The 26844-nt window shown below is 46.1% G+C and overlaps 1 protein-coding gene across 1 annotated transcript; it reads right to left on the reverse strand.

The window, feature by feature from the left end:
• Positions 1–3784: 3784 nt before the first annotated feature.
• Positions 3785–25294, reverse strand: LOC140616443 (uncharacterized). The gene is made up of 7 exons (XM_072797127.1): positions 24926–25294; positions 9117–9243; positions 8592–8803; positions 7927–8089; positions 7630–7712; positions 4860–5020; positions 3785–4715 (listed from the first exon to the last, which is right to left on the reverse strand). Exons 2-7 carry the CDS (start codon positions 9209–9211, stop codon positions 4506–4508), a joined length of 924 nt encoding a protein of 307 aa, XP_072653228.1. The 5' UTR covers positions 9212–9243; positions 24926–25294; the 3' UTR covers positions 3785–4505.
• Positions 25295–26844: the final 1550 nt, after the last annotated feature.

Raw genomic sequence — 26844 nt, forward strand, 5'->3', positions numbered from 1 at the left:
TATACATGTGTTGCTTCTGGTAGTTTCAATTTTATTCCTTTCTAGCTTTTTTTTTTAATGCTGTTGCAACTTATTAAATTGATTTATAAGCTACAACCTGCAGTTTGACAAACTGCTTCAGGAGATGGAAAGTCAGCTGATTTTCAGAGAGATGCCAACCCACACCTGTCAGGATGGCTAAAATTAAATAAACAAGAAATAATAGGGGTTGGTGAGGATGTGGAGAAAGGGGAACCCTCTCACACTGTTGGTGGGAATGCAAAGTATTGCAGTTACTCTGAGAACTGTTTAGAGTTTCCTCAGAAAATTAAAAATCAATCTGGCAGTTGCACTACTAGGTATTTAGCAAAGGATACAGAAATATAGATTTGAAGGGGTACATACACCCTAATGTTTATAGCAGCATTATCAACAGTAGCCAAACTATGGAGAGAGACCAAATGTCCATTGACTGATGAATGGATAAAGAAGATGTGGTATATATATATATATATATATATATATATATACAAACACACACACCAATATATATATATATAATTTAAATATAAATATAAATATATAATTTATATTTATATATTTTATATATCATAAAATATATGTTATATATTATTATATATAGTATATTTATATATTTTATATATGATATATAAAATATATATTATATATTTATATAAATATATAAATAGATCTATAGTGGAATATTATTTAGCCATTAAAAAGAATGAAATCTTGCCATTTGCAATGACATGGTTGGAGCTAGCGAGTATTATGCTAAGTGAAATGAATCAGAGAAGGACAAATACCATATGATCTCATTCATATGTGGAATTTAAGAAAGAAAACAGATGAATATATTGGGAAGGAGGGAGAGGGAGAGAGTGAAACAAACCATAAGTGACTCAATGATAGAGAACAAACTGAGGGTTTATGGAGGGAGATGGGTAGGGGGTGGGCTAGATGGGAGATGGGTATTAAAGAGGGCACTTGTGATGAGCACTGAGTGTTGTATGTCAGTGATGAATCACTGAATTCTACTCCAGAAACCAATATGGCGCTGTATGTTAACTAACAAAATTTAAATAAAAGAAAGAAAAATTAAGTCCCAATAGTTCATTTTTGCTTTTGTTTCTTTTGCCTTTGTGGATGTATCTTGCAAGAAGTTACTGTGGCCGAGTTAAAAAAGGGTGTTGCCTGTGTTCTCCTCTAGGATTTTGATGGAATCTGGTTTCACATTTAGATCTTTCATCCATTTTGAGTTTATCTTTGTGTATGGTGAAAGAGAGTGGTCTAGTTTCATTCTTCTGCATGTGGATGTACAATTTTCCCAGCACCATTTATTGAAGAGACTGTCTTTCTTCCAGTGGATAGTCTTTCCTCCTTTATCAAATATTAGTTGACCATAAAGTGGAGGGTCCACTTCTGGATTCTCTATTCTGTTCCTTTGATCTATGTGTCTGTTTTTGTGCCAGTACCACACTGTCTTGATGACCACAGCTTTGTAGTACAACCTGAAATCTGGCATTGTGATGCCCCCAGCTCTGGTTTTCTTTTTTAATATTCCCCTGGCTATTCGGGGTCTTTTCTGATTCCACACAAATCTTAAAATAATTTGTTCTAACTCTCTGAAGAAAGTCCATGGTATTTTGATAGGGATTGCATTAAACGTGTACATTGCCCTGGGTAACATTGACATTTTCACAATATTAATTCTGCCAATCCATGAGCATGGAATATTTTTCCATCTCTTTGTGTCTTCCTCCATTTCTTTCAGAAGTGTTCTATAGTTTTTAGGGTATAGATCCTTTACCTCTTTGGTTAGGTTTATTCCTAGGTATCTTATGCTTTTGGGTGCAATTGTAAATGGGATTGTCTCCTTAATTTCTCTTTCTTCAGTGTCATAGTTAGTGTATAGAAATGCCACTGATTTCTGGGCATTGATTTTGTATCCTGCCACACTGCCAAATTTCTGTATGAGTTCTAGCAATCTTGGGGTGGAGACTTTTGGGTTTTCTATGTAGAGTATCATGTCATCGGCGAAGAGGGAGAGTTTGACTTCTTCTTTGCCAATTTGAATGCCTTTAATGTCTTTTTGTTGTCTGATTGCTGAGGCTAGGACTTCCAGTACTATGTTGAATAGCAGTGGTGAGAGTGGACATCCCTGTCTTGTTCCTGATCTTAGGGGAAAGGCTCCCAGTGCTTCCCCATTGAGAAGCTTTTGCACAGCAAAGGATACAGTCAACAAAACTAAAAGACAACCTACAGAATAGAAGATATTTGCAAATGACGTATCAGATAAAGGGCTAGTTTCCAAGATCTATAAAGAACTTATTAAACTCCACACCAAAGAAAGAAACAATCCAATCATGAAATGGGCAAAAGACATGAACAGAAATCTCACAGAGGAAGACATAGACATGGCCAACACGCACATGAGAAAATGCTCTGCATCACTTGCCATCAGGGAAATAGAAATCAAAACCACAATGAGATACCACCTCAACCAGTGAGAATGGGGAAAATTAACAAGACAGGAAACAACAAACGTTGGAGAGGATGCGGAGAAAAGGGAACCCTCTTACACTGTTGGTGGGAATGTGAACTGGTGCAGCCACTCTGGAAAACTGTGTGGAGGTTCCTCAAAGAGTTCAAAATAGACCTGCCCTACGACCCAGCAATTGCACTGCTGGGGATTTACCCCAAAGATGCAGATGCAGTGAAACACCGGGACCCTTGCACCCCGATGTTTCTAGCAGCAATGTCCACAATAGCCAAACTGTGGAAGGAGCCTCGGTGTCCATCGAAAGATGAATGGATAAAGAAGATGTGGTCTATGTATACAATGGAATATTACTCAGCCATTAGAAATGACAAATACCCACTATTTGCTTCAACGTGGATGGAACTGGAGGGTATTATGCTGAGTGAAATAAGTCAATCGGAGAAGGACAAACATTATATGGTCTCATTCATTTGGGGAATATAAATAATAGTGAAAGGGAATAGAAGGGAAGGGAGAAGAAATGGGTAGGAAATATCAGAAAGGGAGACAGAACATGAAGACTCCTAACTCTGGGAAACGAACTAGGGGTGGTGGAAGGGGAGGAGGGCGGGGGTGGGGGTGAATGGGTGACGGGCACTGAGGGGGGCACTTGACAGGATGAGCACTGGGTGTTATTCTGTATGTTGGCAAATTGAACACCAATAAAAAATAAATTTATTATTAAAAAACATTCTTAAAAACAAACAAAAAAAAAGAGAAAGAAAAATGAAAGTCAGCTAGTTTTATGCTGAGGTCTGGATTCAGATGTGGATGACTTGCAGCAAAAAGTTTGGGTTTTCCTGTCTTGAAGTTGGGCCTTCACAGATCATGCTTTGGGGCTGGGAAGTCCTTGCTCAGCCCAGGAGTGCTTGTTCTGGGAAGAACACAGCCTCCTCTGGTGTCCGTGGCTCCTGGCCTGGGAGTGAACACTCACCCTCTCTCTAGAGTGGAGGAGAAGGCCTGCAGACTCTCTAGGAGCATGCAGCCAGACCAGCAAGAGCTGTGCGTAAGTCTGCTGGTGGGAATTCTGTCTGAGGTCACCGTCTTTCCACCCTAGAATGGCCTCCACTGGACACTCATAGGGAGGGAGAGGGGCCAGCAGCAAAGGGACAACACTTCTTACCACTTACAACATGGAAGCAGGTCACTCACCGTGGCAGCTAACGCTGTGCTTTATTCAGTGGTCCAAACACAGGGAGCACTGGGATCATTCAGGGGCAACTTGGAGATCACCCACCCAGAGCTGCCACCTGCCAGACCCACCCAAGACAATGCTCTGTTTTGGGATCTCTCCTATCTGAGTGTGGCTATAAGTCAGAGCATGGAGGGGGACCTAGGGATGTCTCTCCACACCCAGTCCCTGTTCCATCTTAAGATCTGCCCAGCACATGCTTCCTTACAGTGAAGGAAGAAGTCTTTTCAACCTTGAAGAGGTTTAGACTCTACCAGGTAGCAGGAGTACTTCAGAGTATAGACTCTAATGGAGCAGTCTTCCACAGAGTTCACAAAAGAGCAAATAAACATTTACTTATAGACCTTCAAGGTGGCTGAGATTTGGAGTCAAGTGCACTTTAGCTTTCCATTGTTTACTCTTTTGTACTGATGGAACTTTTGTAAGGAGCATGTACTGCTTTTGTCTTCTAGAAAAATAAAACCAAAGACATAAACTAAGGAGACACTCAAGAGCCTCAGGGCCCTGGCACCCTGCTATCCTCAGCCAGCCCTAAAACACAGTGGTGGTTCTGGCCAGCAGGACGGCTGAGGCAGACACTGCCCTGCTGGATGTTATCTGAGGCTCCCCTTCCTCTGGCAAATCAGATCCTTCCCTGGGCCCAGGACCATCTTCTGTGATCAGGGTTGATGCCACCCAGTGACGACACAGGGGTGCTGAGCGTCAGGTGAGATGGTAAATGTGAGATGCAGAGTTAGGTGTTATACAACGCTGGAACTAATATTATGACTTTCAGTCTGCCCTCATGGTTGTGCCCCCGGGCCCCTGCCTCTCACCTAGAGGGTGCCGCCAGTGTGCCCTGGGTGAAGCTGCAGTGCGGTGACCCCATGATTCCTCACTCTGCCCCGTGTCTGTCCTGGCACCAGTGTTGGCTTCCATTGCTGGGCCTTCACTCCTGTCCAGAGCCTGCTGCTCAGTTGTGCAGAGAGGCTGCAGAATGTCCTGGAAGAGCCAAGACTGTGTCACTCTCTTAGTTATGAGTGTCCTTCTTGGTTTGGACAATTTCCAGAAGTGGGTGAGTGGGGGTCCCGCTCTCTGAGGTGGCAGGGATGATGGAGGCTTGGTTGTCTGGGAACTGTGGCTGACCTTGAGACCCTGGAGCTGTAGGCTTGCACCCCTGTAGAAGGCCAGGGCATCACTCCTGTGCTTCCTCAGCTGGGCTGCCACGTGCAGATTCTGGTCCTCGAGCTTGTTATAGAGAGTACGGATGCTGAAGTCCTCCAGGGTCTTCACAAGGAGTGGCTCTCCTGTAGGAAGAAGGCTAAGAGTGAGACTGTGGGATGGAACAGGAGCTGGAAGCAGAGCCTGAGCCTGTCGGTGCTGGCTCCGCAGCTTCCCTCCTTCCCTCTGGGGTTTTGCAGGTAGGTACGCAAGGACAGAGAGCAGAGGACACCTGTGCAGGGGTACTTAGTGTTGGAGGAAAGGCAGGGGTCAGGCTTGATAGGAGCTGGAGGAGGTGGGAGTCCTTCCCATGCAGGAGGTAGCGGTGGCTGTAGAGAGAGCCTCTTCTGTGTGGGTGTGACAGACAAGGGGCCCTACAGCCTCTGTCCATCCAGCCTGGTGTTACCCCAGAGTTGGGTGGTGGGCACTGCCTCCCTGTTTTGCTGAGGGTGGGTCTCCCTGGCCTCAAAAGGATGGCAGCCCTCTGACGAGGCTGTTTGCTGGGTCCTCCAGGCCACCTCTGGCTGACTAACCTCTGCCCCTCCCTTCTGCCTGAATTCCTATCACTGTCCTCATGTCCCCGTAACCACCCTATGCTCACCTTCAACAGTTCTTGCCCCACCTGTCCCCACTGCTCTGTGAACTCCTGTTCAACTTCAGGTGTCCCTCATACCTGGCAGACAGCAGAGGTTCCCTAAGTACTTGTCTGTCTGAGGTGCCTCCTCTCAGCTTCAGGCAGGAGTGTGACCCAGACTGACCCCAGGGGAGTGAATCAGGCAACTCTACTGTGGCTGCTGGGCCCCAGTGGAGTTCTCTCACGTTCTGCAGCAACATCCCTTGGCCAAGGGTCTTAAACCCCTTGACTTCCTTCTCCCTCAAACCTACTCTGCTCTGCTAGGACGCATGCTAGTGAAAGGAGCCCCCTTCCAAATGCCTTTCCCTGTGGAGCTGGGTCTTGAAGGAAGAAGAAAGAAAGAAGGGAGGTGGTATGAGGTCCCATGCTGACCTAGGGCTTCCTCAGAGTGGCCTGCAGGAGTGTGAACATGAAGCTGAGTGAGTGGCCACTACCAACCCTATGCTACTCTTTCCCAGGCCTGGTGTGTGCAAGAGGGGAGAAGGGTAGCCCCATTCATGCTGGCAAAGTGATGCAGGAATTCTCATTCTGGGTGACAAACACAGGCCCGGCCCCTACAGAGCCAGCTTTGCCTTCCTTTCCCTTCTCTGTAGTTCAGATGGGGTCTGTCCCCTAAGCTATCAGCTGTTCAGGTGGGAATGGGGTTAGAAAGCAGCATTTCAGACCTCCTACACCATCAAGATCCTTCTCTCTATGTGCTCTGTCACATGCCCCACTGTGTAAGGGCATGTCACCCTCCTGTACAGGGCCAGTCCTCAATCCTGTGCCAGCCTCCTCCTGTGGGAGATCCTAACACTGAGTCCCCCATCCCCAGCCCTGAGCCTGAATGGAGACTTCCTTTGGGTTGAAGTTCTGGCATTGATCCCCTTCCCTGTGTTCACACTGTCCATGTTCTGCACAGCTCATCGTGCTGATCACCCCAAGGGTTGACCTGCGTGGGAGGCATAGATTTGTCCTGGACCCAATCAGTCCTCTATGTCTGCACTAGGAAGGTGCCGTTCTCACTGTCTAGAGCTATCACTAGGAAAGAGATGACCAACATCTGAACCCCATGCAAAGTCATAGTCAGGGATAACACAGAGCTAGACCTGCCTTGGATGGTATGTGTCTGTGTGTGTGTGTGTGTCTGTGTGTGTACGCACTGTGGATGTGTGTGTGTCTGTGTGGATGTGTGGATGCATGTGTGTGGTGTGAGGAGGCCTGTGTTCAAGTTCACATAGCTAGTAAGACTCTGGTGCTGGTCTGGTCCCATGACTGCTTTGTGACCACTTACTTACTGATTCCTCCAGGTCTCTGGGCAATCAGCTTACTTCCTGGGGTTTCTGCGACACTGCACTCAAGGACCAATGGAGGCAAACTCTAAGCTCTGTGACCTCATATCAATAAGAGCTTATAGGGCCTTCCTCTGTCCCTTTGATGTCCAAAGTGAGGTAGCCCAGTTGTTATTCCTAAGCAGATGAAGGGTCTTGGCAGAGCCTCTTCTTCATGCCCTTCTGCATATACTTCTTCCTCACAGTAGGTGCTGGGGGCCAACTGGGGATGGGGAGAAGGTGTGGCCCCTCCAGGTCCTCCCGAGAATCAAGGCAATATCCTGTTCTTCAGGTGAGAGGAGAAACTGACGGGACAGGTGAGTGATCCTGTAAAGGGATTCTAAAGAACAAGTTTCATTTTTGCCTCTGCGGTGAGCTAGGGCGAGCTACCATGAGTTGTAGAATTGCCCTTGTGTTCCTAAGAACTCCTGACCAGCACAGTAAAGATTAGAGAGCTCTCACTGCAAGTCCAGCAGCACCTACTCTCAAGCCATTGCCACTTGGGGATCTCAGGGAAGCCACTCACATTTCCTTGAACCTCAGTCTCTTTGTCTATAAAATGGGGATGGTACGACACCTGAAAAAACCCACTTCTTGGTGCCATTGTAATGATCGGATGGACAGCATAAAGTGTCCTATAAATGATCAATGCTGTAGAAATATGAGAGGTCACCCAGAGTGTGTACCTGGAGTGCAGGTGAGCGTGGAGGGCAGGAGAAGAGGAGGAGAGTTGCTGCAAGAAGTGTGGTACCTGTGCCCTGGGTAATGGCTTTCTCCCTGGAATCAGCTCCTTCCCCAGATCCCCGAGGACCAAGGTCTTCATAAGACAGAAGGCTGGAAAGAAGCACCCATACTCAGGTGACACAGGGCTCATGTGGACCAGGAATGCCAGGGATGAACATCACAGGTCAGCTTAGGAAGGCATTCTTTCCCAAGGTTCCAGGGCTAGCACTGGGGTCATGAGTATGGGCAGGGCCAGGGTGAGGAGTGGCCAGACCTGCTGTGGCCCCTAGGCTGGGAAAGGAGTGTAGAGTAGAAGGGGACTCACCTGTCTCTGAGGGGCACATACTCAGTGGGCATGTGAGGTTCCCCAGTGCCCCTCCACTGGGGCTGCCAAGTCCTCACAGGGCAGGCCTGGGCCGGTGGGGGTCTCAGTAGGAGGCTGAGGCCTGTCAGCAGAAAGGTTGCTAAACCAATAGCCAGTAGCACTCCTGCAAGTTCAGAGGAGAGAGTCAGGGGCCACGTGATGACCACTCAGGGCATCTGCGGGCTTTCTGTCTCAGCCGCTGCAGGCTTGCCTTCTCTCTGCTGTCTTGGGCAGGGGGCCAGGACTAACCCAGTGTCTGAGGCTTAACCTGGAAAGCTCAATGAGATTGCTTAAAGATAAGCAGGAAAGAAGATGAATGGAAAACCCACGGAGGAGGTTAGAAAGGGCATCTCCGTGAGCCTATGACTCCCTGTTCACCATGAGACCCTGCTCATAAGGATAGGTCCCCAAACTGAGGGGCTTGGGAGGTGGGGAGAAAGAGGACCCCAGAAGGAAATGAAATTGTCTTTACCTGGCAAGTGAAGTCCTAGTTCAGAGAAGGTTGTTTTTGTGCCCACCAGGAGTCTTTGGGGCTATGCTCAGAGTGACAGGACTGAGGGTCATGCTGTGCAAGGCTTTTCCCATCCCCCCTCTGAGTCTGGGCTACTCTGCTCTGGGGTCAGTACCTGTGATCACTGCCCAGTCTGGGCCCAGGTTCGGTGGTCTGTGCCTGAGAACTCCGTGCCTGCCCAGCTGATATGGGGAGGAGGGCTGTATAGGGGATAGACCAGGATCGCAGGCTGCTCCTTTCTTCTTTACCAGCACCACCATGATGCTCTCAGGCAGCCCGTTGTCTTGAAATACATATGTGCCTGGATCTAGAAATTGGTGGGCAAACCTGGGGATGAAGGGCCAGAATATGGAGAGAGTTAGCTTTGCTGGGCTGCTCATACCAGGCTAAACGTGAGTGATCTTGACTTGTGGCAGGGCCCCATCCCAGGCACAGGAATAACGTGGCCCAAGGAAGGTGTCCATGACTCCCAAACCCCTCCCCTCCATGTACTCAGGAGGCCTCACCTGCCCTTGGTCTCTTCCAACCCACATGATTGGCAGCTTCTCATCCTCCTCTGTATCCTCCTAGTACCTCCCTAGCTGTGACCTACTACACATGAGGAACCATGGCCTCTCCCAGGTAGCTTAGCTGAGATTACCTTGAGAGGTTGAGGTGAGTCTCTTGTACCAGGTGGCTGAGTCTCCTGAAGGCACCAAAGTCCCAGTGGGGGTTGCTGTTGAACAGATGCTGCATCTGGTACACAGGGTAGTGACTGGCTGAGCGATCTGGAAAATGAACCAGGGTGGGGTTCGGTTCTGGGGAAATTTTCAGCCCCAGCCTTGGGTAGCTCACAGCCTGGCAGCTCAGGGTCTGTCCTCAGGACAGTGAGCAAACTGAGAAGACATGTTTTCAATGGCTATTTTTTCTTTCTATATATAATTATACATTTAATAATCTTGGTGCCTGGGCAAGATACATTTCCCCGCTCAGCCTACAGTGAGCACACCAGCACATTGTTGAAACCCTGTGAACAGAGGCCCCCAAGCCTGGATGTCCTTTGTGCCAGAGCACGGCTAGGTGCCCTGGGGCTCTCAGAGGTGGGACCTGTTCAACTTTGTACCCCCAACAGGCAGCGGGCATGCAGCAGGAAGGCACTCAATACATGCTATGGGATGGCTAGAGAAGGAGCAGCTAGGGGTGGACAGGGAGTTTGGCAGAGATACACATAGGCCCTGCCAGACCCTCCCTTCTGCACAGGGTGTCTTTCCCATGGACAGGTGTCAGTTCTTCCGGACCACTCCCATCCTCTGGAGAGCTGGGGCTCTGATCTCACTTCCCTACTACGTGGAGAAGGAGGAATGCAACTGGGTACACTCTACAGATATAAATACCAAGGCATAGGAAGGATGGAGGTTGCCTAGGTCGTGGTGGGTTTATGGGAGACCTGGCCTGGAAACCAGGGCACAGATAACGAGTTCATCTTCCAGTATTTATTTCCCCCTTTGATGCTCATCACCCCAGCACTGCTTTGTAGGGAGGAACTTCAGTAGTTATGTGACACGTAAAATCAAACACTTCAACTACTTCTACTTGGCCCCCGGGGTCATTCTTCTGTTTAAATCAGGTTAAAAGCATGGCTGTGCCACACACCCAGTGCAGCATGAATTCCAAATACCAGAGACTGGTATCTTCAGCATTGCCTGAGGGAGCACCTTAATCTTTGAACCTTTATTGAGTTGTTTGTACAGGGCATTCTCTGTATTAATTTGTTGTGATTATAAAACAATTAACAAAAAGCTTATATTTGCATTTATTTTCTATTTAATACCTCTCTGCCTCATGTTTTTTCTCCTCAAAATATGTTCCTTAAAAAAAATCTGTTGGAGAAGAGAAAGTCAGGCTGGGGCAGGTTGCTCTCTTGCCTCTCTCATGTCTTTAGAGCTGCAGACCTATCCCTGTCTCAGCCCAGCCATTTGGTGTCCTGGGGTGTCTTAGTGGGACAGCACTGTGTCATCTGTCATCTGTGTGTGAGCAGGTGGGCTGGGTATGTGGGGAATGCCCATCTACTCCACCCTGGGGAAACACCAGGCAGGAGAATGGGAGGAAATTAAGGTCTATTGAGGGCCCAGACTATGCTCAATGAATGGAAGGCGGAGGATGAGCCCAGAGGGGATGAGACCCTCTTCTATCAGTAAAAGCTATCTCATGAAGGAAAACTCCACCTTGTTCTGTGAGGCTCCCAGGGATGGGAGTCACAGGGAGACAGGCCTTTGCTCATTACAAGAAAGATAATCCTTATAAACCTGAAGATGAGGGAGGCTGCTATAAGAGGTTGAGGAGTCGGCCTCTGTGGGGCTCCAGGACCTGCATGGATGACTGTGTGGCACAGAGCAGATATGCAGGAGGGCTAGACTAGATAAGAGGTCAATTTGGTGGGTCCCTGCCTCCACCCAAGGCACAGAACTCTGACACTCATGGGCTACAGGAAGGAGTTGCAAAATGTTGGAGCTGAAATATCTGCTCTGAGAAGTGAATGGAGGCCCACTGTGAAATGACCAATCAGATTGAGAGCAGGGGGACAGCATCAGCCTGTGACTTGCTACTTCCAAGTTGTGGTCTGTATGCGATGTCACAGCAGTCAGGCAGGCGAGGCATGAGAGAGTCACCGCCAGAGGAGGGTCGAAGGTGCTGAAGGAGGGAACTTACTGTGGGGAAGAATATGAAGCTGGAAAAGAATCACATCCCCCTCTACCAGGCAGACCATTGGATTTGGAATATGGGGATGAATGTGGGGGTCACGAGGGACAGGGTGCTCCGAGCCCGTAGTCCGATGACGCCTTTGTAGCCAGGGGCTGGATGCAGGTGGTCCTGGGAGAGTTTGAAGAAGGAAAACTGAGGGACTTGGGCTTGTCTAGGGATGTACACACACCCACCTATTGGCCCTGTCTCAATTCCCTTTTAGGATCAGTTTTGGTCCTTCTGGGCCCTCGCCTCCCTAAGGACTGTCATCCAAATGGCTTTCTGTGGTCTTTGTCAGTTCCTCACCTCCTGAACATCAATACAGAGCTGGAAAGTTTCTCAGGGGCCACAGGTGGGCCCTATTCCTCATCACTTGCTACAATAGCACAGCCACACCCCTCATCCCTCCCACTCTCTCAGGCAAGACTGGGCTTGGTCCTCCTCCTTTGCTTACCAAGGAGGAAGGAGCCAAGCATGTCCACTCTGGAGACGATAAAGCCAAAGATGCCATGGGGGCCACATTGGACCAGATGGACCCTGGCGTTCCCTTGGAAGAACTGGTCTGGACCCAGAGTGCTCACTATTTCCTGAGAACGTGCAGCACAGCATTATATACCCAGGGAGGACAGGAGGGGCAGAGAGGCTTGCAATGATGGTTGGCCAGAAACCCAGACTAAACTCTTTAGCACAGCTCCTGGTGATGCTGGGGTCAAGGATACCCATTGTCAACCTCCTTTCTCACTGAAACTTGCCCAGGTGGCCTCCTGTGCCCTAGGCCCTCCTTATCTCCAGAAAACACCCCTGACACAACTCTGGTCCTTGAACTACATCATTGTTTTCTCCTTTAATCTCTACTTGCAAAATCCTACTAACAGAACTTCTTCAGAACACTTATCTTTCTATCACCCCAGGTCTGCTCTCCAGTGCCACACCAGGGATCCTCCCTACCCTTTCAGAGACAGACACAGCCACCTAGAACCTTCTGGTAGGCAAACGTCCAGGGTGAGCCAGACCTGTGCCGCATCTAGGACCCGGCCATCCACCCCTCCCACCCTGACGAAGCATCAAGGTCCTGAAGACAGCCACAGTCAACACCATGGTGGCTAAAAGAAGGCTCTGCTCTGTGACCAGAGGTCTGGGCTGGAATGAGAGGCTCAGGCTCAGTTCCAGCAGGGCTCACACCATTTTCGTGATCATGGTGATTGCATTCATGCCCCTGGGCCTCACTTCACTCTTGTGTAAAGCCAAGCTGATGCTTTCTCAGCTCCCTTCTGGAATTCAAACTGGATGGTTAACATTATCAACAAAAGAAATATCACTTATTATTTCCTTTCTGCTTTTCCTTCCACCCTACAAAATGGAACTTCATGCAGATAGCAACAGACTAGGAAAGACAGGTTATCAAATGAACTTTCCCTTCTGCTGCCTGGTTTCTGCAGCCAGAGTGCCTCGGTGGCTCTTTCTCCCTTGTACCCAGCAGGCAGAGGCTGCCCTTCCATCCCAGCCCTTCCCTGAGCTGGGCTTACCCTCTGGTTGCTGTCTCCCACCTTGCCCTTCACACTGAGGATCAGCTCCCTGCTGGAACCCCAGGCCAGGGAAAGTTGGGGAGCTCTGGCCAAACACTGGGCATCACAGAGCTCTTCTGCTGAGACATACTCCTGGCACTGGCAGCTGTGGGAGAGGAAAGATGGGAGATTTGTCCTGGTGGGTGTGGAGCAGCTGCCCACTCCTGATACCCTCCGCTAGTGCAGGCCCCTTCAGAAGGATATGAGCTGTCTATGCTTCCTAAGTGACTACACTTTGAATGGAGGTCCATGATAACTCGTTAAAATGCATTCTCTCTAGCCCTTGCTTCTGTGTCATCCTGGGCACTTCTCAGAATGAGAGCAGTGCGTGGGACAAATTCGTGATTGAGAGGCTCAGAAATTTTGTTTTAGGTGCCCTGTTGAGGCAAGAGTAAAGAGAGAGAATGCTGTTCAGCTTGTATTACTCTATTCAGCAGAGCTCCCAGCACAGTTGCTCCCCACCCCTGCCTGCTGGGGGAGACTGTTCAGTCTACAGGTCAGGTGGAGAACTGGAGTGCCAGATCAAATTGGAATCCCTCTTGGCTTGACATCTAGTCAGAGTCACTCCTAGCAGTTGGCTCAGGGACCTGGGGAGTGGAGCTCACTCTGCCTTGGTGCCAGCACCTCCTCAGCTCTAGACTGCTTGACCTGGCTGGTGTTGACCTAGCTCCCCTTCTTGCGAAATGCTGACAGAGCAGCTTCTGGGAGGAGCTTGTATTTGGCTCAGTCTCCCATCAGGGGTGGATCTTGCCTAACCCTTCTGGATGGGCTCTGTGGGGATAGTCAGACTCTCTGGGGATCTGTCAGCAGATGGTGGATTTGCTTTGTTTTTAGCAGCTTTTCATTACTTACATGCCCAGTTCAGCACTGAGCTCTCCACCCACTGGGTGACAGAAAGAGGAGCAGTTGTGTAGCTGGGGGGACACACACTGGCGGGTGGCAGCCAGGCGAACTTCTCCAGCCCAGCAGCGTTCCAAGACCTGTGGGAGGGTGTGGGAGAAGAGTCCTGGCTCTGGTACCTGCTGCAGGGCCAGGGTGGGGGCACTGTCAGCATCAGAGAACATTCCAGAGACATGGTGGGGCCTCTGCAGTAGAAATAATTATTCCTCTTGTTAATGGTCCTCAATTCATTTGGGGAAAGAATATGGCCCTATTAGCAAAAAATGTCAACTTTCAATCCATTCAACAAGTTCTGCTGAGGGCCTTTTGGCTATTATACACTGTACATGTAAGTGACTATCTTCAGGAAGCTGCCAAGAGCTAAACTTTAACTGAGTTTTTAATTCTCCTCAGCAGATGACAGTTCCAACAGGAGCAAACACGCTGGAATTGCATTCAACACTGCTTGAGGATAGAGGGAACCTACAAAAGTAATAGAAAACAAGTTTGCCGACTTGATAATTGGGATGAGATTATTGGGAGCTCTAGCTTCAGGAAGATGGATCCTTTATAATGAATGCTGTTGTTCTGTGGGCCTATGATAAGGAGAAATGTGTCTTGCCATGTGAACTCTCTGAGGTCTTCTCATTTGTATAGAAGGTAATCCACCCACCACAATGAAACAAACATTAACCAGACAGCCAACGAAAAGTGACTGGAATGCAGAGGGAACCACACATGCTCCTTCAGTCTTCAGGAGACTGAAGACTCCTCAAGCTTTCCTTTCTTGAGGCCAAGGTATTACCTGGGGCTGACAGTCCTCATCACTGTTGTTCTCCTCACTTTTCAGACCCCTCCTGCTATAGGACTCATGTCCTGCCAGGCAGATGCAGGAACCATCCGACTTTTGGAAGACCCTGTTCAGGCCCCGACATGTGCAGTGGGAGGCACCTGGGGATAGAGAAGTTCCATAGCCCACCAGAGGCACCTAACAGTGAGCCAGAGACATGAGTTAACTCTCTGTCCCTCTCTTTAGGAGTTTGTGATCAGTGGGGACATCAGACACCCACCTTTACCAAAATACTGACCTTAGGAGTCTTTGTGAGGATTGAATGAGATTTTTTGGATCAGTGAGTCTCAACCCTGACTTTGTGTTAGATACATCTGAGAAGCTTTTTAAAAATATTGATGTTCAAGTCCTCGTTAGGCAAATTATATAAAAATATCTGAGGTAAAGCCAGAACATCTACTTTTTAAAAGTCCTTTGAGTGCTGTAATGGGTATCTGGGGCTGAGAATTATTGATGTAGTTGAAAGCACTTGACAACTCATGGAAAGTGTTGTTCCTATTCTCCATCACACAGAGCTATGTGGGATCAGTTCTGAAGGACTGGCATGGGCCTCCATCTCTGGACAATAGAGAGACAGCTGCAGAGACTGAAGGCCTCTCAAGGAGCTTGAAGGATGGTCAGGACTGGATGGACAGAGCCAAGACTAGAGGGATTCTCAGCAGAGGAGGAGGTAATGAGTGGGGAAAGTTGAGGTTTTATTTGGGAGACTAAAGGAGTCCTGGTGAATATACTTTTGGGAGAGCCAGTTGGGGCAGAAGTAGAGATTAGAACCTTGTGCTTGATTAGGGTTCGCTGCAATTCCAGTGTGTTTGCCCCTGTTGGAACTGTCATCTGCTGAGGAGAATTAAAAACTCAGTTAAAGTTTAGCTCTTGGCAGCTTCCTGAAGATAATCACTCACATGTACGGTGTATAATAGCCAAAAGGCCCTCAGCAGAACTTGTTGAATGGATTGAAAGTTGACATTTTTTGCTAATGGGGCCATATTCTTTCCCCGAATGAATTGAGGACCATTAACAAGAGAAATAATTATTTCTACTGCAGAGAAGAAAGGGAATTACTCAATACTAACGTGACACAGAGAACTCTCATGAGTCAGGTTCTAGATAGTCAAGCCCTTTCTTTCTCTTTCTTCTTTCTTTCTTTCTTTCTTCTTTCTTTCTTTCTTTCTTTCTTTCTTTCTTTCTTTCTTTCTTTCTTTCTTTCTTCTCTTTCTTTCTTTCTTTCTTTCTTTCTTAAGATTTTATTTATTTATTCATGAGAGACGCAGAGAGAGAGGCAGAGACATAAGCAGAGAGAGAAGCAGGTTTCCCATAGGGAGCACAATGCAGGATTTTATTCCACGACCCCAGGACCACACCCTGAGCCAAAGGCAGATGCTCAACCACTGAGCTACCTAGGCATCACAGGTGAAGCCTTTTCTAATATCCTGAACTCCAGTATATTCTTTGGCTCATCTATACCAGCTCCCTGCTGTGACCCTGGGCACCATCAGATCTAGGAGTCTTCCATGTCTCATTGTCCAGAGCACTGGGCTTTCACTTGGGTTTGTGGAGACTGTGGTTCCACAGGGAAGCCTTGGGGACTTCTTGGGTGAAAGCATGACTCAATGGGAGTAATTTTGAGACTTCAACCTTTGTTCACTCTGCGACACTCTGCTTTTACATGTTTCACATTAATTTCCTAAATGAGAATTATTTTGAAAAAGTGTTCTGTTGTTAAGGAATACTTTGAACAAATGTCTGAACTCTTGGTCTGGCATTCATAAATATGGATATAACCACAGATCTATGTTAAAAGAATCATTGTTTAATATCTTCCCTCAACCATCTCAACCCAACAAGATTTTACTCATCTTCAAGTTCCTGTTTCAATACAACCTTTTCCTGGAATATTACTCAGCCACCAAAATTAATGAAATCTTCCCATTTGCAATGATGTGGATGGAGCTAGAGTGTATTATGCTAAGCAAAATAAGTCAGAGAAAGACAAATACCATATGATTTTACTCATATATGGAATTTAAGGAAGGAAACAAACATAGGGGAAGGAGGGGAGAAAAAGAGAGGGAGGCAAACCATAAGAGACTCAACTATAGAGAACAAACTGAGGGTTGGTGGAGAGGAGGCGGAGGGGGATGTGCTAAGTGGGTGATGGGTATTAAGGAGGGCACTTGTGATGAGCACTCGGTGTTGTTATATCTAAGTGATGAATCATTAAATTCTGCTCCTGAAACCAATATTACACTAAATGTTAGCTAAGTTGATGGAAAGGGAAGAAGATGAAGAAAAGAAAGACAAACAACTTAGAGCCCATGAGGAGAGACTCTAAGAATTAAGTGATAGTTTGAGAGAGAATAACATCCATCTAACTGGGATTCCAGAAAATGCGTGGAGAGAGAAAGGACCAGAAAGTATGTTTGAACAAATCATAGCTGAAAACTTCCCTAATCTGAGGAAGGAAACAGGCAATCATATCCAAGAGCTAGAGAGGACCCTCCCAAATCAACAAAAACCGATTAACAAAAAAAAAACAAAAAAAACAAAAAAAAAAACCGATTAACACTTCAACATATAATAGTGAAGCTTGCAAATTTCAGAGATAAAGAGAAAATCCTGAAAGGAGCTGGAGACAAGAGAATAACTTATATGGGGAGAAATATTAGATTAACAGAAGACCTCTCTACAGAGACCTGGCGGGCCATAAAAGGCTGGCATGATATATTCAGGGTACTAAATGAGAAAAACATGCAGCCAAGAATACTTTATCCAGCAAGGCTGTCATTCAGAATAGAAAGAGAGATAAAGAGATTCCAGGATAGACAGAAACTGAAAGAATATGTGGCCACCAAACCAGCTCTGCAAGAAATATTACACGGGATCCTGCAAAAGAAATTGGGATCCCAAAGAAACAATCCGCAGAAACTGGAACTGTACAGGTATTACTATTACACTAAATTCATATCTTTCAATGATTACTCTGAACATGAATAGGCTAAATGATCCAGTCAAAAGACACAGGGTACTAAAATGGATAAAAAAGCAAGACCCATGAATATGGTGTCTATAAGAGATTCATTTTAGACATAAGGACACCTTCAGACTGAAAATGAGGTGGCGCAGAACTGTTTACCTTGCAAATGGACCTCAAAAGAAAGCTGAGGTAGCAATCCTCATATCAGATAAATTAGATTTTAAACCAAAGACTGTACTAAGAGATGAATAAGGACATTATATCATACTTAAAGGGTCTATCCAACAAGAAGATCTAACGATTATGAATATTTATGCCCCTAATGTGGGAGCAGCCAAGTATATCAATCAATTAATAACCAAAGTAAAGAGACACATAGATAATAATACATTAATAGTAGGAGACATCAGCACTGATCTTAGCCAAGGATAGATCTTCTAAGCAAAAGATTAGCAGAGAAACAAGGATTTCACATGACACACTGGACCAAATGGATTTTGCAGATATATATAGAACATTCCATCCAAAAGCAACTGAATACACATTCTTCTCAAGTGCACATGGAACTTTCTCCAGAATAGACCACATAGTGGGTCACAAATCAGCTCTTAACCAATACCAAAAATTGGGATTATTCCTTGCATCTTTTCAGACCACAGTGCTTTGAAACTAGAACTCAACCACAAGAAGAAACTTGGAAGGAATTCAAACACTTGGAGGTTAAAGAGAATCCTACTAAAAAATGAATGGGTCAACCAGGAAATTAGAGAATTAAAAAGATTCATGCAAACTAACAGAAATGAAAGCACAACTATTCAAAATCTTTGGGATACATCAAAAAATACAAGCCTCCCTCAAAAAATTGGAACAATTTCAAATATACAAGCTAACCTTACACTTAAAGAGACTGGAGAAAGAATGGCAAATAAAGCCTAGACAAAGCAGAAGAGAAATAATACAGATTAGAGCAGAAATCAATGAAATAGAGTCTCGAAGAACTGTAGAACACATCAACGAAGCCAGAAGCTGGTTCTTTGAAAGAATTAATAAGATAGATAACCCCATAGCCAGCCTTATTAAAAAGAAAAGAGAAAAACTCAAATTAATAAAATCATGATTGAAAGAGGAGAGATCAGAACCAATATCAAGAAAATACAAACGATTTAAAAAACGTATTATGAGCAACTATATACCAGCAAATTAGGCAATCTGGAAGAAATGGCTGCATTTCTGGAAACCCACAAATTCCAAAACTGGATCAGGATAAAATAGAAAACCAGAACAGATCAATACCAGCAAGGAAATTGAAGCAATCATCAAAAACCTCCCCAAAACAAGAGTCAAGGGTCAGATGGCTTCCCAAGGAAATTCTACCAAACATTTAAAGAAGAAATAACAGCTATTCTACTAAAGCTGTTTCAAAGGTTAGAAATGGAAAGAAGACTTCCAAACTTGTTATATGAGGCCAGCATTACCTTAATCCCAAAGCCAGACAAAGATGCCACCAAAAAGAGAATTACAGACCAATATCCCTGATGAACACGGATGCAGAAATTCTCCCCAAGATACTAGCCAATAGGATCCAACAGTACATTAGGAGGATTATTCACCAAAATAAAAAAAAAAAAGAGGATTATTCCCCACGACCAAGTGGGATTTATTCCCAGGATGCAAGGGTGGTTCAACATTCCTAAAACAATCAACATGGTAGATCACATCAATAAGAGAAAAAACAAGAACCATATGATCCTTTCAAGAGATGCAGAGAAAGCATTTGACAAAATGTAGCATCCATTCCTGATTAAAACTCTTCAAAGTATAGGGATAGAGGGAACATTCCTCAATATCATAAAAGCCATTTATGAAAAGCCCACAGTGAATATCATTCTCAATGGGGAAAAAACCGAGAGCCTTTGCCCTAAGATGAGGAACAAGACAAGGATGTCCACTCTCACCACTGTTATTCAACATAGTACTAAAAGTCCTAGTCTTAGCAATCAGACAACAAAAAGAAATAAAAAGCATTCAAATTGGCAAAGAAATCAAACTCTCCCTCTACACAGATGATATGATACTGTATATAGAAAACCCAAAAGACTCCACCTCAAAACTGCTAGAACTCATACAGCAATTCAACAATGTGGCAGGATACAAAATCAAGGCACAGAATTCAACTGCATTTCTGTACACTAACAATGAGGCTGAAGAAAGAGAAATTAAGGAATCAATCCCATTTACAATTGCACTCAAAACCATAAGATACCTAGGAATAAAACTAACCAAAGAGTAAAGGATCTGTACTCTAATACAACAAAACACTTATGAAAGAAATTGAGGAAGACACAAAGAGGTGGAAAAACATTCCATGCTTATGGTTGGAAGAATGTATATTGTGAAAATGTCTATGCTACCCAGAGAAATCCTCACGTTCAATGCAATCCCTATCAAAATATCATGGACTTTCTTCACAGAGTTGGAACAAATAATCCTAAGATTTGTATAGAACCAGAAAAGACCCTGAATAGTCAGAGAAATGTTGAAAAGGAAAACCAAAGCTGGGGACATCACAATGACTGACTTTGAACTGTACTACAAAGCTGTAATCATTAAGACAGTATAGTATTGGCACAAAAACAAACACACTAATTAATGAAACAGAATAGAAACCCAGTAAAGGACCCTCAACTCTATGGTCAATTCATCTTCAAAAAAGCAGGAAAGAATATTCAATGGAAAAAAGACAGTCTCTTCAATAAATGGTGTTGGGAAAATTCAATATCCACATGCAGAAAAATGAAACTGGACCATTCTCTTACAGCATATGCAAAGATAAACTCAAAATGGATGAAATATCTAAATGTGTGACAGGAATCCACAGATATCCTAGAGGAGAACACAGGTAGCAACCTCTTTGGCCTTGGCTGCAACACCTTCTTGCAAGAGAGGTCTCCAAAGGGAAGGGAAACAAAAACAAAAGTAAACTACTGGGACTTCATCAAGATAAAAATCTTCTGCACAACAAAGGAAACAGTCAAAACTAAAAGAAAACCTACAGATGGGAGAAGATATTTGCAAATGACATATCAGGTAAAGGGCTATTATCCAGATTCTACAAAGAACTTTTCAAACTCAACACCCAAGAAACAAACAATCCAGTCATGAAATGGACAGAAGACATGAACAGACATTTCTCCAAAGAAGACCTGCACATGAAAAAATGCTCCCCATGACTTGCCATCAGGGAAATACAAATCAAAACCACAGTGAGATACCACCTCATGCCAGTGAGAATGGCAAAAATTAACAAGACAGGAAACAATAAATGTTGGTGATGATGTGGAAAAAGGGGAACGCTCTTGCACTGTTGGTGGGAATGCAAGCTGGTGCAGCCCCTCTGGAAAACAGTGTGGAGGTTCCCCCAAGAAGTTAAAAATAGAGCTACCCTAAGACCCAGCAATTGCACTATTAGGCATTTACCCCAAAGATACTGATGTAGTGAAACGCTGGGACACCTGCACCCCAATGTTCATCGCAGCAATGTCCACAATAGCCAAATTGTGGAAGAAGCCAAGATGTCCTTCAACAGATGAATGGATCTTTGTGGTCTATATATACAATGGAATATTACTCAGCCATCAGAAAGGACGAATACCCACCATTTACTTCGATATGAATAGAACTGGAGGGTATTATGCGGAGTGAAATAAGTCAGTTGGAGAAAGACAATCATCATATGGGTTCACTCTCATGTGGAATATAAGAAATAGTGAAAGGGACCATAAGGGAAGGAGGGGAAACTGAGTGGGGCAAAATCAGAGAGTAAGATGAACCATGAGAGACTCCTAATTCTGGGAAACAAACTGAGGGTTGCTGGAGAGGAGGAGGGTAGGGGGATGGGATAGCTGCAGGATGGGCAGTGAGGAGGGCACTTGACGGGATGAGCACTGGGTGTTAAATGTTGGCAAATTGAATTCAAATAAAAAAATATAATGGCTGAAAATTTCACAAACTTGATGAAGTTCATTAAACCATAGGTACAAGTAGTGCTAAAGAAATTCATAGAAGATAAATACAAAGAAAAACTACAGAAGGAGAACTAGAGCTATATTCCCCCCAAACAAAAACAGTGTGGAAATCTTACAAGTACCAGAGAAAATGGATATTTACTTTGTAAGAGCAAATATAAGACTTGTGCAACACTTCTTAACAAAAATAATGAAAGGCAGAGGCCATGGAAGTATATCTTTGAAATGCTAAAAGAAAACAGCTATCAAACTAGAATTCTCTGTTTAGCTAAAATACATTTCAAGGGTAAGCTGGAAAAGAAAATTTTAGACAAAAAAAAAAAACACTGAAAGATAAATTTTTAAAACCTAATAGCATTTGCAATAACTTCAAAATATATTAACTTCAGACATATCTTGGAAATATTGTGGATCAAATTCTAGACCACTGCAATAAAACAAATATTGGAATAAAGCAATGCAGAAAAAGTAAATAAAGGAACTCAAATGGATTTATTTGTTTCCCAGCACATATAAAAGTTATATTTATACTATAGTCTATTAAGTGTTAATAGCATTATGTCTAAAAAACAATGTATATGCCCTAATTAAAAATACTTTACTGCTAAAAGATGCTAATATAAGCTGGGCTTTTGACAGGTGATAATCACTGATTACAGATCATAACAAATATAGTATTAATGAAGAAGTTTGAAATATTGAGGGAATTACCAAAATGTGATCCAGAGACATGAAGTGAGCAAATGCTGTTGGAAAAATGGTGCCAATAGTCTTGCTCCATGCAGGGTTGCCACAACCTTTAATTTGTAAAAAAATGTGGTATCTACGAAACTCAATAAAGAGAAGCATGATAAAACAAGGTATGCCTGTACCTATTAATAAAGCTAATGAGATGTATAAAAGGGCTCTACTAAGAAATAAAAATTTAAAAAAATCTTATAAGAGTAAAGAAGACATAAATAAAGGGAAAGCTAAGCCATGTTCAAGGACTAGAAGACTAATATAATAAAGATGCCCTTTTTCTCCAAAAGGATTTGTTTCTATGCCATTCTATAAAAAATTCCAGCACATATCTTTTTGGATATGATCTGATTATATAGAAGTCAAAGGCCACAAGAACCAAGACAATCTTTAAAAAGAACAAAGTTGGAACACATATACTACTAAAATTAAGGTTTATTATAAAACTACAATGATTAGGACAGGGTAGTATTTATACTAGGATTGGATAAAAGACTGATGGACAGAATAGAGATTCATAAACAGACTCACATGCATATGGATGTAACTAATGACAAACATGAGTGATCTTTCAATAAAGGTACTATGCCAGTTGGATATCTGTTTGGAAAGAATGAATTTTGACCACTTTTTCTGACCAGGAGAATTCTTGTCCTTTGCTGCTCAGAAAACATTTACTAAAAATACCAGTTCACTAAAAGCACTGAAAATCTGCAAAGTCTGTCTTCTGCTAAGATGACTCTTAAAGACGTGGAGATGATTCTTGTTGGCACGCAATCATGAGGGTTCCAATCCTGGTTCTGCCTCTGTCTGACTGTGAGAAAGTTATTTAAACTCTCTATAGTTTAATTGGCAGATTTATAAAATAGGGATGATAGTAACTGTGCCTATTTCAGAGAGTTGGTATGAGGATCACAAGGACTGGTATTAGGGCAACACTTGCAACAGTAGCTGGCATATGGTAGGTGCTCTTATCAGTGGAGATCTGAGGGCAGCCCTCATTAGGGAACAGGGCTGAGGGAGCCCTCACGGAGGCTAAACATATATGATTTGGACAACTTAAATTTCCTTTTGTTGTATTATCTGGTTACTTTTTCTGCTTGTACTGTGCACCAAGGGGTTCGCACAACAAAAACCATGAGAAAATCACCTCTGAAATGGGGAGAGGTGCAGGGGATCAGCGAGGACCCAGAGGCCACAGCTGAGTCCTGGGTTTATAAAGTCCCTGTGCCCAATCTTGTTGCACAGATTCTAATATGGGTGGGCTTGCCATCACCTCTAAGAGCATACAGCAGTGTCAGAAACACTGGCCAGTCCCAGTGCAAGGTCTCAGCTCCTCCATCAGTTGACTTATCTGCAGCAAGTTGCTGGACCTCTCTGAGCTTGTTTCCTTGTGTTCACTTATTGAAGTCAATGTGACACTCATTTTATCCGTGCACACACACAGGCCCATACAGTGGGAGTCCCGGGCTCACCCATTCTCTCACATACTATAGCTTTAATGTGGCTTTCTGAAACCTTACACTGTTGATCCTCAAAACTTCAGGGGACAGGAGAAATGGTGTATTTGGAGACCATATCTGGAGACAAGAGCAATTATTAGCCATTGGGGAGGCAGGCAGTGGGCATAGGCAGAGACTCACCAGGCAGAGAGAAAGCAGAGCTCCCACAGGGGAGGCAGCCAGGCTGGCCAGGCTGGGGACCAAAGGTGCCCGCAGGGCATGGTAGGCACTCTCCAGCTGCCCCTGCCTGGCTGCTGTTTCTAAATGTTCCCGATGGGCAGGGCCTGGGGCTGGAAGTCCCGGCTGGACAGTAGTGCCCTACTGGGCAGGGCTGGCTGTGGTAGCTCTCTGTTCCTGGAGGGAAACAGAGGGGAAATTCTGAGCCATGGACTCTAGCTGGGGTATGGAATGAGAAATGGCAGAGTCCAAGGGAAGGATGAGCGTGCTAGTGGGATTCAGGTGGAGTAGGGAAAGGGAGGGGAGATAGCCAAGCCAACAGTGTTTAGGGACGAATCTAGATTGTAAGGAGGACAGTGGAAGCTCTGTGCTTTATTGTATCTACCCTTTCATTCCCCAGCAATAGCCCCGTTAGCCTTCTGTGCACCACACAACCCAAGTCAATCTTTCCCAGCAGACCTGGAACAGCATACCCAGCATTGCTAACACTTTGGGCAGCAGCTTGTCCTATTTTCTGAAACCCGGACTACTGGCTTCAGCATGCTAATCTGTATGATGTGCATAGTTGATAATCTTTAGGTCATTTATTTTTTTTAAAGATTTGTATTTATTTCTGAGAGACACAGAGAGAAGCAGAGACATAGAGGGAGAAGCGGGCTCCTCACAGGGAGCTGGATGTGGGACTCGATCCCCCAACTGGGATCACACCCTGAGCCAAAGGCAGATGCTCAACCGCTGAGCCACCCAGGTGGCTCTTTAGGTCTTTTAAACCTAACATCAAGACAGGTGTGGCACCTACTTTCTCTGAATCCCCTTCACCTGTGTCCTCCCATTATTATTGGGTCATTGTCTATCGGGTGGCTCGCCTAGTTGAGAAAAACAGCAGGCCTGTTCTCCTGCATGCTTCCGGGGGCTCTGTGGGTCCTCCCTACCTGCTGCCTCCTCTCTAGGCTCTGCCTAATGCAACTTGAGGCCCCAGCCCCCTTCTCCTACTCACAGCCAAACTTCCCAAACTCACCCTGGTGGCAGCTGAATCCAGGGGGGCAGGGCTGGCAGGCCTGGGCATCTGGGGCCTGGCTGCGGTAGGTGCCTGCTTCACAGGGGCGGCAGCAAGTCTCTTTGGAGACCCGAAGGCCAGTCTTATTTAGGGCCTCAGAGCCCCCAGGGCACGCACGTGGATGGGCACTGCCCGGGGGGCAGTAATAGGGAAACACACAGCTGCACAGAGACACAGACCCCTAGACTCCAGTTTCATGGTGAGAGGGTCTGTGTGTGGGGCTCTCACCTACTAGCGGGAGTCTCCTCCTCCCTGACCTTCCCAACTCTTGGGCCTCAAGCTGGCTGGGGGAGGGGCAGCTTTGACACTATCCCAGGCAGGGGACTGTAGGTGAAGGTGTCTTCCCGGAGGAGGCTGAGCCATGTCTAGGTGGCCCCACCAGCGGGCAGTGTCCAGGCCTGTGCTCTCTCCCCTCTCACCCTGGCTCTGATTCGGGGACAGTCTGTGTGCTGGGGGTGTCAGTCCTGGGCACAGGATTGAGGTTGCCAAATGAAGTACACTGTGTCCAGTCATATTTGAATTTCAGATAAACAATGAGTAATTGACAGTGAATAAACAGTGAGTGTGAGTACTGCCACATTGCATGGGCTGTATTTATACTAAAAATCTATTTGTTGTTTACCTGAAAGTTATACTCAACCGGATTTTCCTGTATTTTTATTTGCTAAATCTGGTCACCTCACAGGGAATGGCCTTGGAAACGAATGAAGGGCATCTCAGTGGGACTTGCTTCCTCACCCTCCCTTCCCAGGGACAGAGGCAGAGACAGGGCACATGAACGTCCCAGCTGGGAAGCCCAAGCACAGGGTTACCCAGGGCTTATTTCTGGGTCCTGCTATTTGGTCTTGAATCCTCTGGGTCTTGACTCCTCTCTGGAGAGCCCAGAGGCTGAGATACAGGGGGGCCTCACACACACAAACAGGGGAGGGTACTCACAGCTGCCCTGGGCCACTGTAGGTAGAAGAGCCGGCAGGGCAGGCATAGCCCTCGGGGCAAAGTGGGGGGACCCCCGTCTGGGGCCTGCAGTAGGAGCCAGCCCTGCAAGTGACCTCAGCCACAGCACCTGTGAGAGACACAAGCAGACCAAGGCCCACTGGTCTTGGGGGGATCCAGGAAGTGCAGACCCAACCAAGATGCAGGGAGGCTGGGCAATTGGCTTGCTGAGGCAAGCAGGTGGCCATACCATGCCTGTACTGTGCCTGTGCTGATAAGTCCTGCCTGTGCACCCAGCCTGAACCTCAGGGGTGAGGGCACAAGGGATGGGGGTGGGCTGGGGAGGGAGAGAGATGCCAGGCAGTCTCACCTGCAGGGCATTCAGATCCGGCTCTGCAGGGGATCGCAAACACATTTGGGTGACCCCTCAGCTCAGCCTGGGGGCAGTAGTGGCCAGGGGGACAGAGCTCACAGTCTTCTTGTGAGGTTGCCCCTGGCTTTGTCCGAAAGGTTCCAGGTGGGCAGAGAAAGGGATCCCGGCCACCTGGACACCAGTAGCCTGGAGGACACGGGTGGTTTTTGAAGGAAGAGAGACCTGGGGGCAGAAAAAGCAGGCATGGCCAGGAGGCCCCTGAGAGCCTCTCGTCTCGCCTCCACAGCAGTCTCAGCATCCAGCCCAGGGCGAGCCTCTCACCTGGGGACAGGCAGTGGTACCCAGGAGGGCAAGGGAGGCACTCTGCCAGACTCTCGCCTCCTTCCGCAGCCAGATAGGTGTGCTCAGGGCAGGCCTGGGGGGCTCCTGTGCTCGTCTCATTCCCTCCGGGGCAGTAGTGGCCAGCAGGGCAGGGGCGGGGGGCCGGGTCCCCTGGAGAGCAAAGACTGTGCTCACTCTCCATCCTCTCATCCTGCCCAGAGGGCCTCCCTCTGCCCTCCTCAGGACCAGTGCT

The sequence above is a fragment of the Canis lupus genome, chromosome 24 (assembly GCF_048164855.1).
Source record: "Canis lupus baileyi chromosome 24, mCanLup2.hap1, whole genome shotgun sequence".
NCBI lineage: Eukaryota > Metazoa > Chordata > Mammalia > Carnivora > Canidae > Canis > Canis lupus.

What these genes read in the sequence shown, in the direction of transcription:
- LOC140616443 (XM_072797127.1), bottom strand. Translation starts at nt 9,211, where the DNA reads ATGCAGCATCTGTTCAACAGCAACCCCCACTGGGACTTTGGTGCCTTC. An exon ending in ACTCACCTCAACCTCTCAAG is followed by an intron (nt 8,804 to 9,116) that starts GTAATCTCAGCT and finishes CTTCATCCCCAG; the next exon opens with GTTTGCCCACCAATTTCTAG. An exon ending in AGCCATTACCCAGGGCACAG is followed by an intron (nt 5,021 to 7,629) that starts GTACCACACTTC and finishes TTCTTCCTACAG; the next exon opens with GAGAGCCACTCCTTGTGAAG.